This window comes from Bos indicus x Bos taurus, chromosome 27 (assembly GCF_003369695.1).
Source record: "Bos indicus x Bos taurus breed Angus x Brahman F1 hybrid chromosome 27, Bos_hybrid_MaternalHap_v2.0, whole genome shotgun sequence".
NCBI lineage: Eukaryota > Metazoa > Chordata > Mammalia > Artiodactyla > Bovidae > Bos > Bos indicus x Bos taurus.
Genome location: NC_040102.1, coordinates 19,494,373 through 19,511,319, shown reverse-complemented (window position 1 = coordinate 19,511,319; position 16,947 = coordinate 19,494,373). Strand labels below are relative to the sequence as shown.

Below are 16,947 nucleotides of genomic sequence, written 5' to 3'. Positions count from 1 at the left end.
TGATATTCTAGTTATCCACGTAAACATCTTCTTTATCCTCAACTATCTTTCCCAGAGGGACAATTTCTCTGATATCTCATATCCTTCCCAGCATCTACAGTGCTGCTTATATACAGCAGGCACTCCAAAATTCCTCACATTTGTTAATCCATGAGCTACTGTTGAAAGAAATGAAAAAGGAAATGAGCAAATAAACACTAAGACCAAATACATCTTTTGAATGAAAAGGATAACTCAACTTACTATTTAAGAAAATAACTCTGTCATTTTATACACAGAAAACAAAATTCATACTAATTGAAAATCCCCCAAATATTCTGTTTAAATTATTTAAAACTAAGCTTGAAGTTAAAATATTCACTCCTAATACATTGAATCTAGCATCCAAAGTTTAAGATTAGGAAATACAAACAAACGAACAAATGCTTCTACAAAATGCAGCCGTTTACAAAGCAAATGAAACTGAAGTTATCTATTTTTCTGATTTCCAGTTGGGTTCCAACAGTTCCTAGATCACTTTCTTTCCTTAAACAAACAAACAGAAAAAACAACCCACCACCACCAACAATAACAACAACAAAAAAAACACCCACATGCCTTCAACAGATAAGTATGTCAGTGTTTCCTAGCACATTCATCAAAAGAGAATGTCGTTGAGACAACTTTCTTCTCCTGCCAAACTTTTTTTTAGCAATTCCAAGGGAGAAGCAGGATGTGCATTTTCCCCCTAAATCACAGAATCAAAAATCCTGATAATTGGTAGCTCATTAGATTTCTCTCACAACTACAGTTTCAACAGGCCCCAAAGTCTGACGTAAGACTGACTTACAGTTGTTGCTGTAAGCGCTCAGCTCACTGTGGACGCTGGCGACAGAGGAGGCGCTTTCTGTCCTCCGCAGCGCAGGGTTTTTCACAGATGCTTTGGGTCTAGGAAGCAATCTGGGCAGATTCACACGAGACGGCTGCGCTGTTTTCAAGGATGCGGGTTTTCCTTGGGGATTGAAAAAAAGACAAAAAGTTTCCACGGCTATTCATTCCAAAAGCTCTAAGCTTGTAAACCCGAGCTCCTACATGAACAAGTGAAAGTGAAGTCATTCAGTCGTGTCCGACTCTTTGCGACCCCGTGGATAGTAGCCTGCCAGGCTCCTCAATCCATGCAATTTTCCAGGCAAGAATACTGGAGTGGGTTGCCATTTCCTTGTCCAGGGATGAACAAGTGAGTCAAGATGTAAAATGAATATTCAGAATTACGCAGGAAGGATTCCTGTGATCTTATAACAGTGAAGGAATTAACTCGGGTCTTCTGTGACATGGGCTTCCCTGGTGGCTCAGATGGGAGACTCAGGAGACCTGGGTTCCATCCCTGGGTTGGGAAGATCTCCTGAAGAAGGGAATGGCTACCCACTCCAGTATTCTTGCCTGGAGAATTCCATAGACAGAGGAGCCTGATGAGCTACAGTAGTCCATGGGGCCGCAAGGAGTCAGACACGACTGAGTGACTAACATACATGCTTCTGTGACACAGAGTCATTTGAGACAGAAACTTTTGGCAATGTTGAAATCAAGGGATAAACAAATTGATATGACTTCCCGCAATACTGTTGATTTAAAAGTAAACAAATTAGTGTGTTCACACACTACGCTACGAGATAAAAACTAGGTGAAAACTAAAAAACAACCAAGATAGGAAGGAAGAAGTCCATTTGAGAAAAACAATTCAAAAATACCTAATGCCTAACAGCAGGTGGTGCTATATTATTAGCATTCTTTTTTCATCTGCCCTTTTCATCCTTGGGCTTCCCTGATAGCTCAGTTGGTGAAGAATCCACCTGCAATGCAGGAGACCCTGGTTCAATTCCTGGGTTGAGAAGATCCTCTGGAGAAAGAATAGGTTACCCACTCCAGTATTCTTGGGCTTCCCTGGCTCTTCCCCCAATGCAGGAGACCTGGGTTTGATCCCTGGGTTAGGAAGATCCCATGGAGAAGGGAAAAGCTACCCACTCTGGTATTCTGACCTGGAGAATTCCACGGATAATACAGTCCATGCAGTCGCAAAGAGTCAGACACGATTGAGCGACTTTCACTTTCATCTTTACTCTTTATTTGCCAAACTTAAATGGTTCTCATTCAAACTCCTAGCTCTTTTTTGTAGCAAGTACATCCACTTTTCTATAAGACATGTATGGACACTTCCCATTCTGTGGCATCCTTGAAACCACACTATCCTGATGCTTCCACCTGAACATGGGCATTTCCTAAGTCCATGCCTTGGCTCCAACTTTTTACATATCTGCCTCTCCAGGAGAGTCTATTGTATCTACTTTAACCACTGCCCTATCTCGATGAACCCCAAATTCTCACCTGCAGCTCTGTCCTCCTGAATCTCAATGGCACTCACATTTTCATTTTCTTGCTGAAAGTTGTAACTTGGGCAATTAGACAACCTCCTACCTACTAACGTTAATCGTAATTAAATTCTCCTTTTTCCCCACCCCCAAAACATTGGAATCAGCTTTTTTCCCCCATCAGATTCTCACATTATCTAACATTAAGTCTCTCAACACCACTAGGATCATACAACTGAAGAATGTCAAGAGTTGAAAAAGACCTTAGCTGTAAATTATCGAGTCACATATTACCAATGTCGCCATAAGAAAGGAAAGTAGGTTTTCCAAAGAGTAATGCTCACTGCTTTGTCCCAATTATTTCACTTATAAAAATCTCCCCTTAACAGAAAAGAAAGCACAAGAAGTACTTGAGGCCTGGCATCTAAAGTTCTCCTGTCTGCAGCCTCAACGCTGGGCTGACCTCGTACATAAACGTGAGCCCTGCTCCAGGCATCCTGGTTTTTCCTGACACCAGGATGTGCTATTCCAATCCATCAGGCACATCATTTCTTCTCAAAAAGTTCTCCTCCTCTCAATCTAAATGCTACAAATCCTTACCTACTCCTTTAAATGTTGCCTAAATAACTGTATTAGATTTTAAAGTTCTGTCCTTCCACCCTTTTCAGCTCCATCGTGTTGATCTTCTGAATGTGAAAACTAAGGTCAGGACCCAACCTATAATCTGTAATTCCCCATTATCTACGACCTACAGCAGTGGCGCTAGTGGTAAAGAACCTGCCTGCCAATACAGGAGACATAAGAGATGTGGGTTTGATCCCTGGGTCAGGAAGATCTCCTGAAGAAGGCAATGGCAACCCACCCTAGTATTCTTGCCTGGAGAATCCCACAGACAGAGGAACCTGGTGGGCTATGGTCTATGAGGTCACAAAGAGTTGGACATGACGGAAGCAACTTAGCACCACCCAGTGTTAGCACCATTATCTGCAGGATGACATTATTTTTAATCCCTTAATTAATATTTAAATTTAAAGACATAAGAAGCAGTTCTAGGGTGGATTCCTAACCAGTTCTTTCTCGAGTGCTTCACATGCGCTTACCTCTCTACACACACACCCATAGACACACATCTTTTTATTTTTCCAGGACTTTTTACTCTGTTCTTCTCTTCTGTCCATCCCTGTGAATACAATGGGCTTCTTTCCCTCCAGTCCCCAAACTCTGCCTAGTGACTTACAAAGTGAGTTGACGAGAATCACCACCTCTTAGTGAAGCCTTTCCTTCCTAGTCATAGGAAACACCATCTTCCAACAACACAAGAGACGACTCTACACATGGACATCACCAGATGGTCAGTGCTGAAATCAGATTGATTATATTCTTTGCAGCCAAAGATGGAGAAGCTCTATACAGTCAGCAAAAACAACACCAGGAGCTGACTCTGGCTCAGATCATGAACTCCTTATTGCAAAATTCAGACTTAAATTGAAGAAAGTAGGGAAAACCACTAGACCATTCAGTTATGACTTAAGTCAAATCCCTTATGATATACAGTGGAAGTGATAAATAGATTCAAGGGACTAGACCTGATAGAGTGCCTGAAGAATTATGGACAGAGGTTTGTGACACAGTATAGGAGGCTGTGATCAAAAAAAAAGGCTGTGATCCCCCAAAAAAAGAAACACAAAAAGGCAAAACGGTTGTCTGAGGAGGCCTTACAAATAGCTGAGAAAAGAAGAGAAGCAAAGGCAAACGAGAAAAAGAAAGATCTATCCATTTGAATGCAGAGATCTAAAGAATAGCAAGGAGAGATAAGAAAGCCTTTCTAAGTGATCAATGCAAAGAAACAGAGGAAAACCATAGAATGGGAAAGACTAGAGATCTCTTCAAGAAAATCAGAGATGCCAAGGGAACATTTAGTGCAAAGATGGGCACAATAAAAGACAGAAGTGGTATGGACCTAATAGAAGCAGAAGATATTAAGAAGAGGTGGCAAGAATACACAGGAGAACTATACAAAAAAGATCTTCATGACCCAGATAACCACAATGGTGTGATCATTCACCTAGAGCCAGACATCCTGGAGAGCAAGGTCAAGTGGGCCTTAGGAAGCATCACTATGAACAAAGCTAGTGGAGGTGATGGAATTCCAGTTGAGCTATTTCAAATCCTAAAAGATGACACTGTAAGTGCTGCACTCAATATGGTAGCAAATTTGGAAAACTCAGCAGTGGCCACAGGACTGGAGAAGGTCAGTTTTCATTCCGATCCCAAAGAAGGGCAATGCCAGAGAATGTTCAATCTACTGCACAGTTGCACTTATCTCATATGCTAGCAAAGTAATGCTCAAAATTCTCCAAGCTAGGCTCCAACAGTACCTGAACCAAGAAATTCCAGATGTTCAAGCTGGATTTAGAAAAGGAAGAAGAACCAGAGATCAAATTGCCAACATCTGATGTATCATCAAAAAAGCAAGAGAATTCCAGATAAATATCGACTTCTGCTTCATTGACTATGCTAAAACATTTGACTGTGTGAATCACAACAAACTGTGCAAAATTCTTAAAGAGATGGGAATACCAGGCCACCTTACCTGCCTCCTGAGAAACCTGTATGGAAGTCAAGAAGCAACAGTTAGAACCGGACATGGAACATGGACTGGTTCCAAATAGGAAAAGGAGTACGTCAAGGCTGTATATTGTCACCCTGCTTATTTAACTTATATGCAGAGTATATCATGTGAAATGCTGGGCTGGATGAAGCACAAGCTGGAATCAAGATTGCCGGAATAAATATCAATAATATTTTCTTGGGCTGCAAAATCACTGCAGATGGGAACTGCAGCCATGAAATTAAAAGACACTTGCTCCTTGGAAGAAAAGCTATGACCAACCTAGACAACATATTAAAAAGCAGAGACATTACTTTAACAACAAAGGTCTGTCTAGTCAAAGCTATGGTTTTCCCAGTAGTTATGTATGGATATGAGGTATGGAACATAAAGAAAGGTGAGCACCGAAGAATTGATGCCTTTGAACTGTGGTGCTGGAGAAGACTCTTGAGAGTCCCTTGGACTGCAAGGAGATCCAACCAGTCCACCCTAAAGGAAATCAGTCCTGAATATTCATTGGAAGGACCGATGCTGACGCTGAAGCTCCAATACTTTGGCCACCTGATGCAAAGAGCTGACTCATAGGAAAAGACCCTGATGCTGGGGAAGACTGAAGGCGGGAGGAGAAGCGGACAACAGAGGATGAGATGGTCGGATGGCATCTCCGACTCGATGGACATGAGTTGGAACAAGGTCCCGGGGTTGGTGATGGACAGGGAAGCCTGGCGTGCTTTGGTGAAGTAGGCATTGTCCTGTGTCCTCTGTGGAATGGGAAAGACTTATGCTGGGACCGTAAATTGCCATTAGATGGGAAGGGTGGGGTTGGATGACAGAGAGACTTGTGAAAATGGGAGGGGCCAGTCCATGGGGTCTCAAAGAGTAGGACACGCCTGAGGGACTGAACTGAACCTCCTTCCTGGACACTCCCGTCTGAGGGCAAAGGACCACACCTTCCTACTCAGATCCACACTTCTGTTACAACATCTGTTTCAATGTGCCTCTCAGACTAGTCTGTATGGCCCGTGAGACCAGGAAGAGAACTGAATTCAATTCCGCTCAGGACATAGCTAAGCATCTAGCGTGGAGTGAGTCTTAATGCTTGCTAAATGAATTAACTTTTGTTTTGAGGCCAAGAGTATGGTGGGGGGAAAATAGTTGGGAAAGGACACAGACTGTTGGCTCTCAGATGCATAAGGCCCAAGGATAACATCAGACATGGTGACTAGAGTTGATATATAGTGCTATCACTGTAGCAAAATTGCTATGAGAGTAGAACACACATGTTCATACACACATGGTAAATACATGAGGGAATGAGGTTTAACTAGATGGTAGCAATCCTTTAACAATGTATATGTATATAAATCAAATATCTTACAAATTATATCTCAATGAAGCTATAAAATACACATAGAATTTTAATGATAACAGTAATGGAGCTAGTTTAAAAAAAATTTTAAGGGGGAATCCCCCGGCAGTTCAGTGGTTAGGACTCCATGCTTTCATTGCCCAAGCGCCTGGGTTCAATCCCTGTACAGGGAACAAACGGCATGGTGTGGCCAAAAATAAAAAAAAAATTTAAAGGCCAAGAGTGAAGGATAAATTTTAATAATCTCTTCTCTCACCATCTACACTGAAGCATTCAACACTTAATCAATTTTTATCAGCTTAGCTGTCCTTCGTTAATAGACTCTTCACTCTATCTATTAAAGGGGGACTTTTTTTACATTCCTTATAATAATTAGCAGATAACAGATATTCAAGTAGCCATTTGACTTTTTAATGTATTTTTGGCCACTGATTTTACTTGCTCTCAGGAGGGATAAACAGATTTTACAATATAAATTTACCAAATTGCTGCTCCTTCAGCAAATTCGTTCTAATCAGCCGTTATTATTGGAAACAATGAACAAGGCTGGGTAAGTGACAGATAAAAATTTCTGGGCCACCGTCGCAATGCAGTCAAGGCTCAGCATGTTTAGAAAATTAACCTTTTTTTTTTTTTTAAGAACATGTTGTCTCACAGCATTGTTTCTGAAAGCATCAAAGGTTTATAGACACTTCTCCGTGTGTCTCAGAATTACTACATACCTTTACCCTCTGATTCCAACACACAGCCTGGCACAGAAGCAAGCTTACCCCCAAAAGCCCGATTCTCATTCCGGAGAACTGGCCCCGCCCATTTTCACAAGTCTCTCTGTCATCCAACCCCACCCTTTCCATCTAATGGCAGTTTACGGTCCCAGCCTGAGTGTTCCCCGTTCCACCATCACCCTAGACCAGCGGGCACTGAGGACACAGGACGATGCCCACTTCACGAAAGGATTACCCCACGGAAACTGAGACGCACCCTGACAGTGCGTTACTATTGCCACCTCCAGTTTATAGATTAGCAACCTACTCACGTGGCTAAATGGCTTCAGGGGTCCCACACCTATAACCAGCAACAGAAAGGGGCCGAACGCAGGTCAGTCCACCACCTGCCCACTGCTGCCTCTTCTGTACCTGAGACCAGCCAGAGCCCCTGCCCCTGCTCGAAGGTGAGCCTGCAAGAACGCTAAAAGCAGCAGGGCCAGCAAAGGCACCTCACCGCTTCACCCACCGTCCTAACGTTTAACTTAATACAAAGTTGACTGACAGAACCTGTAACTGGACTTGGATAAAGAAGCAGTAAAACATACACATCGTAGGCAGTATTACAGGGAAGACATGGCAACATCAGGCTGAACATCTCGGAGGAACCCAAACACCAAATTCCTCAACAGTGAAATCAAGACAGGACAGCTCCTCCAGTTCTGAAAAGATGACCGTTACCAGTTTATGTCACGCCGTCTGACCTATCTCGGCTGTCAACCATAAAGGTTTAAGACCTTCCTACAGAGATATTACATGGGCCTTAGTGGTTTATTTTAAGCTCATGCTGTTAGCATCAGCCTACTTAGAGACAACAGATTTGTTCTGATTCTATCATGATAACCATCTTTTGTCCAAGAAAACCTGGAAAGAATAACACCTTCACTTTGCCTTAGACAGTAACACAGATTCTACTGGTTTTGAAACATACCTTCATCAAATAAGCAATTTACTTGGAAAACCACCTTGGAAAATCTGATTAATTATACTGCCTTTCAACAACAAAAAATCATTAAGAAACACCTTATAAAACTGAAAATCTGTAAGATATTTATTAAGTGGAAAATAGGACTGTGTTAATATTACCCAGTTTCCTTAAGTTTGTACTTATCTAAATGTTGAAAAATTCCAGAAGGATATAGAAAAATTTTATGGGCCTCTTATGGGATAGAGACATAGGGGAAAAGAGAAGGAAAGTAACAGAAATGGGGAATTTTCCCTTCATACTTTATATACTTACATGTCACTCCATGTGAATTCTTTCTCACCATAAGTCTATTTTTATAATATAAAAAGAATATTATTAAAGTCGATGGGCTCAAACATTTAAACAGAAAGAGATACTCTAGACAAAACAGATTAACAACTAAAAATGGATAAACTGGACCAATAATTAAAGTAAGTAGATTCTAATAATCTTTTTTTTCCTGTACATCTATAAGCATTAGGTACTCTTTAATTCTTTAAATTTTAGTACAAAAAAGTCAATGCCATAATCGACACTTTTATGTGGTCAAGATGAAAAGCCACTTTACTACTGGAAAAATCTTCACAAAACCATAATGGTATGTTTCCTTTGGACTGGAAATTAAAGACAAAGAATGAACTCCTGAATGGCACTCCTTTGTTCTGACACTCATATTAAATGATGCCTCCTCCAACAGGAGCTCCCAGAGGCTTCACAGAATGGAGTGTCCTCTCTCAGCTCCAACTTGGCCTCGTCCATTCTTTAAGGAAAAACCTGGGAAAGAATCTGGGTCCCACACAGCTCACAAAACACCTTCAAAGAAGTGAGAGCAGTTTCCAAAGCCACAGAAACATCTACCAGTTGAAGCAAGTTTTCACCTCTGAACTCTCAATGAGATAAGAATGAATTCAGCTTTAATGTATTTTTCACAAGACTGTTCCACACTGAAAAAATGACTTGCTGTTCTTTACATTTGGTGAAATTTATGGGTTTTGAAGATGTTGACAAAATTGGCTGACAAAAAAAACTTGCCTATTGTATTCCCTATATTAGAAGACAGATAATCTTAACAAAAATTTAGACAATGGATTCACACGAGGGGTTGTGTTACACATGTATTTAGTACTTGCTTACACAAGGTAAAGTAACTGCAGATGGAGAGGGTGCTGGAAACATCTTTCTACAGAAATCACTACCAAATGTTCTCAGGAAAAATGATTAACTTCTCATTGTATGAAAATGTTTGATTCTGTGATTTGCTTCGCTAAGCAGGAACACAGGTGTCATGGGGAAGAAAAACAACAAGGTTGGAGTGGTGGGCAGTTTACAGTTGGCATTAAGTAGCTTAAAGTTTAAGATGGCATTAATGCCAGGCTAAGAACTTTAGACCTTAATTATGGGGGTGGGGTGTGAACGGGGGGGTGGGGGGCTCTGCAGCTTTCTGAGCTCTTACATCGGAACTTGATCCTGGGGCAGCCCTGTAAAGAGCTGACGGAAGGGAAGAGTTTAAAATCAGGGGAACACTTAGGAAGCTAGTGCACTTGCCAGGGCTAGAGGCAATGGGGATTTTAACTAGACAATGAAAAGGAGATCACTGAGGTCAGTCTGGATATATATGCCACATATTAATATGTGCAATTTAAAATATAAATTACTATAGAAAGTATAATTATTATTAAGGAATGCAAGGGCCATTAACTACTAGAGCCAGGAAAACACCAAATATACAACACAGATAGTTAAAATACAAAAAACAACAAAAGAGAATATATTTATAGCTGTAATTGTAACTTGGGCTCTTTAAACACTACTATAAAGAGGAAGTGAGCTTTGGAGTAATTCTCTGTTACTAGGAATTATTATCATGAAACTAAAGTATGCTTACCCAAAGAAATAAAGAATTAACAATCAGTTATGGGAGAAAAATCATACATATGTCAAACTGCAGCCACAGACTCACTCTCAACCCGGAATGACCAAATTCTCTCATTGACACTAATGCATATATTTAAAATTTTGCTTTGAGGTAGAGTATTGTCTAAAAAGTATTTAAACAGACCTGATAAGCTGCTTAGAAAATACTGTACAGCAATCAACAGCTTTCTGATGTACCAGGGGAAAAAAGGAAAAGATCCTTTGCTTTAGCAACAAAAAGCAATTATACATGCTGACTTGTACACACATACTATTTCTATGAAGAAACCTGTCAAACAGTGTTAGTATGATGAAAAATCACAAAAGTGAGCAGCATAAAAGATCTGAATAAGTGGGACATACACGTTCATTCTTCTCTGAATTAACGTATTGACTCTTATTCCTAGATAAATCATGTCATTATTTTCAAAGAGGAAATTGGGAAAATTTTTTAAAGAGCAATTTAAACTAGAATAAGGAAGAATAGTCAGAATTTTTTAGAACATAAAAATGAGGATTGTAACTCAACAGCAACAGCAACAAAACTGATTTTAAAATGGGCAAAGCACTTGAATAGAACTTGCATGAAAGAAGATACAGTGGCCAAGAAGCACATGAGAAATTGCTCACCATCCCTAGTCATTAGGGAAATGCAAATCAAAACTACAGTAAGATACCACTTCACATCTATTCGTATGGCTATTATAAAAACAAGACAGAAAATAATTGTCAGTAAGAACGTGAGGAAATTAGAACTCTGCACTGGTGCTAGGACAGTAAAATGGTATAGCTGCTGTTGAAAATGGGATGTTGGGTTTCTCAAAAAAAATTAAAAACAGAACTGCTTTATGATTCTTCTGGGTAGTCATCTGAAAGAACTGAAAGCAGGACCTTCAGTAGATACCAGTACATCAGGTTCCTGGGAACATTATTCACAATAGCCAAAAGGCGGAAGCAATCCCAGTGTCCAGCAGTGGATGCCCGGATAAAGAACATACAGCACATACATAATTACCACGAAATATTTATTCAGCCTTTAAATAGGGAGGAAATTATGACACAGGCTACAACATAGATGGACCTAAAGACCTTATGCTAAGTGAAATAAGCTAGTTCCAAAGGACAAATGACTCGTCTTATGTGAGGTGCCTGGAGCAGTCATATTCACAGAGAACAGAAAGGGGATTGCCAGGGGTTGAGGGAAGGGGAGGCTGGGAAGCTGATGTTTATTGGACAGAGTTTCAGGTGCAGAAGAGGAAAAGCTCTGGAGACGGGACGGTGGTGGGGGCCGTACAACAATGGGAATGGACGTCATACCACCAAGCTGTACACTGAAGTTGTTAAAACGGTAAATTTTCCATAGTATTTGTTTTACTACAATTTTTTTTTAAGTTTAAAAGCGTAGAAGGAATGTTACTAGTTTATTACAGTATAAAATAGTGAAACAGTCTAGTAATGGCAAAAACATATTTACAGATTAATAAACTGGTGTGTCAATCTCAGAAATACAAAAATTTAGAATAAGATAGTGGAGATACTTCAAATCAGTGAAGACACCTATTTGTGATATTAACATATATGAATTAAAAAACAATTAAAAGTGAGAAGCAGTATGGTGTAGTAAAAGTAAAAGTCGACAATCTGGAGTCAGAATTGTCCAACAGTTAAGTTGTGTTCAACTTTGCGAGCCCATGGACTGTGGCATGCCAGGCTCCTTTGTCCCCCATTATCTCCCGGAGTCTGCTCCAATTCATGTCCATCGAGTCGGTGATGCTATGTAAACACCTCATCTTCTGCTGCTCCCTTCTCCTTTTGCCCTCAATCTTTCCCTGCCTAGGTTTAAACCCAGTTCCTCTATGCCATGTCCTCATGCATAAAAGAATGTGGGTGATTATAGTGGACTCATTTCACAGGTGCTTGGGACATTTAGATGAGTTTATATTTTAAGGGCTTAGAATAGCAACTGGCAGATAGTTAAGTGGCATATAAATAGCAGCTACTAGTTCTCATCATACACCATAAATATTTATAAAATTGGATTAAAAAGGAAACTAAAACCATACCAATTAACCATAATAATTATATGTCTTTCAGTTGTGAATCATAAAAACACGAAAAATTACAAGATGTGACTATAAAAAAACGGAAAAATTTCTAAATTGTTGTATGCAAAATAAAGTCATACAATGAAACACAAGCCAAAGGACGACAGATAATATCAAGTCAGTAACAAAGCATCATATGCCCCAAAACAGTACAATATAGCAAAAGGTCTAAACAAGAATAAATTAAAATAGAACTCTTTTTTTTTTTCTTCAATTTAACCTTATCGCGTGTAACATCTCTGTTTCCCCAACTGGCACTCCTAATCTCCATTTCTATTGCTCATCTTATAGAAAGCTTCAAATAAGCCAAATACTTGCGTTCCTAACCATTCTTCAAGTTATGGGTAACCATGTGATCCGGTATGTGCCAATAAGACTTAAAGGTAAGAGTGCCAGGGGGCAAGGTGCTCAGTAGCACCTTTCCTTCCTGATAAAGGTAGGCAGGCATGTCAGGAGAAAGGCCGGTCCGCTCAGCCCACCGCTCCCAGCCTCTGCCCAGCAGCAGCAGGACCTTGGAACCCTTAGCGACCATACTTAACTGAAAAGTCCCTGACAAGAGCAACATGCGGAGGCAGCACGAGGGGAAGGACAGAAGAGGTGACAATACTCAATCACCAACCCAGGAACTGCCTGCCTCTGGCTTCCTGTTAAATAAACACACAATCAGATCAGATCAGATCAGTCGCTCAGTCGTGTCTGACTCTTTGCGACCCCATGAATCGCAGCATGCCAGGCCTCCCTGTCCATCACCAACTCCCGGAGTTCACTCAGACTCACGTCCATCGAGTCAGTGATGCCATCCAGCCATCTCATCCTCTGTCGTCCCCTTCTCCTCCTGCCCCCAATCCCTCCCAGCATCAGAGTCTTTTCCAATGAGTTAACTCTTTGCATGAGGTGGCCAAAGTACTGGAGTTTCGGTCTAAAACAGTTTTTGTCTTAACTACCACATGTTCCTTCCTCCTACCTTTCTGCAGTCCCTTCCTGCTCCTTATTGTGACTCCTTCTCCTCTCTCCAGCCCTTTAAAGCCAGGAGGACCCCAGAGGCACTTCGCACGCACTCCACGGAGTTCCCTAAAGGACCCTTGACCCGTTCTTGTGCTCTGATCCAGTTCAGTGGCTTTAAACACCATCTACCTGTTGGTGAATCTCAAACTAATCTCCCTCGACCAGACTCCTCCTTCACACTCTAGACATTGGTCCGCCTTTCTACGCTGCACCTTCACTTACGTATCTAATATTCATCTCAACATGGTGTTTGTACAACTGAGATCCCGATACCCACCTCCCAGCATCTGTGTCTCCTTCCTGCTTCCCCATCTCAGCATCCCGCCGCTGCTCATACCGGAATACTAGAGCATCTCTGACTCCTCTCTTTTGCTCTTGCCCCTCATCCCACCAGTAAACCCCACTGGCTTTATTTTCAACACATATATCTAGAATCTGGATCCCTCTAAAACCCTATCCAACCCCTCATAGCCCTGTGTAAGCCACAGCCTCCTGCCATGATTACATCGAAACCTCACTGAGCTTTCTGATGCGGCGCTCACCCCATTCAGTGCATCCTCTCCACAGCTGTCACAGTGATTCTGTTACAATTAAAGTCACTTCGGGAGGATGGGCAAAACAGTTAGGGACTCTGAGACTGACATGTACACACTATGGTATTTAAAATGGATAAACAGCAAGGACCTACTGTATAGCACAAGGGACTCTGCTCTGTGTGATGTGGCAGCCTGGATAGGAGGAGAGTCTGGGGGAGAATGGATACATGTGTATGTATGGCTGATTCTCCTTGCTGTCCACCTGAAACTATCACAACATTGTTAATCAGCTATACTGCAATATAAAATTTTAAAAAATCAAAGTCACTTAGGTTAAAAGCCAAAGTCCTTATGATTTTCAAGACTGTATGTGATCTGGCTCTCTACTACCTGTCAAACCTCATCTCCTGGCTCACTTATCTCATTCCTTGCTACTCCTGGAGCTGTTAGACACTGCTTCAGGGCCTTCCCACTTGCTGTTTCCTCTCACTGGTACAGTTTTCTTCCAGATGTTCACGCACTGGGTCCACAGGCCGTCACACAAAAGCCACCACTCCATCCCCTGACCCACGCTCTCTGTCCCTCTCTCTCCCACCCCCCACAAACCCCAACATTTCACATTCCCCTTATTCCACCTTAGTATTTGTTCTCTCTTTAGTACTGGAGGTTGTCAAACATCCTTTATATTTCACTTATGAAGGCCCTGTCTCTCCTACCAGAATGTAACTTCACAGAGGACACATTTTGACCTTGTATTCACTTCAATTTCTGAGCACTTTGCCCCTTGTATCTACAGTCATCGACAAATATTTGAGCGCCAAGCATATGCCAATTAAAATAACACATTTTACTTTCCTAAAGAGTGAATATCTGGCAAGATTGTCAGTGAGGGGAATATAGCCAATATTTTATAATAACTATAAATGGAGTATAACCTTTAAGAATTATGAATCATTATACACCTGTAACTTACATAATATTGAATAGCAACTATACTTCAATTAAAGAAAAATTTAAAACATGTATTGGCTAGGGTGCTGGGATAAATGCTTACAGAGTCAGAGCAGGAGCACAGACTTGCATGTTGTTTCTAAAGGGCAACTTGTAACGTGTATCCAAAGTCTTACAGATGCCCACACCCTCTGATTCCACTTAAAGGAATGTATCTAAGTAATTTATCTGATCAGCTTAAGTACTAATATACAAAGGCCTTCAGTATAGAGTTGTTTAACCTACTGAAAAACACTGGAAACAATGTGATGTTCAAAAAAGTCTGAGAAACAAATCACAACACATTTAGGCTACAACAGAGTCATTTTAAGTCATTTCTTAAAAAGAATATATAAAATAAATAAATATATAAATATAAATAAATATATAAAATAAATATATAAAAACTTCAAAAGTCTACCAAAATAGGCACCACACCTTTTAAAATGAAACAGAATTTCAATCAAGTAAGTGCCTACTGACTGTTATGTTTGGGGTTTATTACCCTCTTTTCTTGGTGGTTCAGACATTAAAGAGTCTGCCTACCATGCAAGAGACCCGGCTTCAATTCCTGTGTCGGGAAGATCCCCTGGAGAAGGGAATGGCAACCCACTCCAGTATTCTTGCCTGGAGAGTTCCATGGACAGAGGAGACTCGTGGACTACAGTCCACAGGGTCACAAAGAGTCGAACACAACTGAGTAACCAATACTTACACTTTCTCAGAAATTGTTTTTCCCCATCAAAATGTGTAAGCATATGGGCATGAGAATATGCAAAAAGAAAAACTAGTGAATATCTATAAATTATGAAGTAACACTGGCATTGATTAGATTAAGATGTTCCCCACTCTGCCACTTGCTCCTTCCTTCCCACTTCTAAAGGGCTATGTACTTTTTAAATAGTCTGCTGGGAAGAGGGCATTGGAAATCTGATGTGATATTCAAAGCATTAATACCGGGTTAAATTCATGATACAGTGGGGCAGAGTAAGGTTTACCTTGCTTGGGACAATGCCTGCCATGCTCCTTTCTTGACCTTGACAGACCTGGGCTCTGTCCAAACCCCTTATCTTTGCTGACTGCTTAAACACCAATGCTTCCCTGATAGCTTAGTTGGTTAAGAATTTGCCTGCAATGCAGGAGCCCCAGGTTAGATTCCTGGATCAGGAAGATCCCCTGGAGAAGGGATAGGCTACCCACTCCAGTATTCTTGGGCTTCCCCTGTGGCTCAGCTGGTAAAGAATCCGCCTGCAATTCGGGAGACCTGGGTTCAATCCCTGGGTTGGGAAGATCCCCTGGAGAAGGGGGAGAAGGGAAAGGCTACCCACTCCAGTATTCTGGCTTGGAGAATTCCATGAACTGTATAGTCCATGGGATTGAAAAAAGTCAGACTGAGCGACTTTCACTAAACACCAATGCACTGCACTCTAATTACTTACCTGCCCTCCTCAATTGGTCCACACATTCTGTACTGACTGCCCACGACCTTTACATTCTATACTCTGAACCCTAGCTTCCCATTTATTGATACTTCCTAGTATACCATGGAGAAGGAAATGGCAACCCACTCCAGTGTTCTTGCCTGGAGAATCCCAGGGACGGGGGAGCCTAGTGGGCTTCCGTCTATGGGGTCGCACAGAGTCAGACACGACTGAAGCGACGCAGCAACAGCAACTAGTATACCAGCCAAGTATTAAAAAACATTTGAATTCATATGCTTCCTTCTTATTTTTAATTCTGGGATTTCAGGGGCAGAAATTAAAAAGCAGAGAGCATCAACACTAACCCAAGACTCTTATGTAGGTAAAAGTATACCTCCATTATATTAGAGAATTATCTATATTATTACTGCAAGAAAGAAATTCAACAAACTTTGATATTTGTAAAGTTATACCCTTCTAAATCCCTAGAGCTCTTTTTTTTTTTTTTTAAATAGTACTCTAAGGATAGATGTGATGAGGGATGAATTGCCATTGCCGCCTTCTAAGAATGGGCCAAGAATCACATCTTACCCATTCCATGACTCTTCAGGCCCTGGAGTAAGAGTTGCACAGTGCACACTTTCAAACTCTCTGCCAAGGGAACAAGTGAAGTGCAAGTGTGAGTCATTCAGTCTGCCTGACTCTTTGTGACCCCAGGGACTGTAGCCTGCTAGGCTCCTCTGTCCATGGAATTCTCCAGGCAAGCATATGCGAGTGGGTAGCCATTTCCTTCTCCAGGGGATCTTCCCAACCCAGGGATTGAACCTGGGTCTCCTGTATTGCAGGCAGATTCTTTACCATCTAAGCCACAAATGCCTACAAAAATCCAGAATTTCAGAAGCATTCTACATCTATATATT

At 41.2% G+C, this 16,947-nt stretch overlaps 1 protein-coding gene across 3 annotated transcripts in view; it reads right to left on the bottom strand.

Annotated features, from left to right (window-relative positions):
• Positions 1–16,947, bottom strand: part of MTUS1 (microtubule associated scaffold protein 1) — a 187,032-nt gene that overhangs the window by 89,876 nt on the left and 80,209 nt on the right. For 2 of the 3 annotated variants that reach the window (XM_027530154.1, XM_027530156.1), the window contains exon 4: positions 830–991. The exons of the other annotated variant lie outside the window; for it this stretch is intronic. In XM_027530154.1, coding sequence (XP_027385955.1) covers positions 830–991 — 162 coding nt within the window. The remainder of the gene's footprint in view (positions 1–829; positions 992–16,947) is intronic. 3 annotated transcript variants of the gene reach the window in all.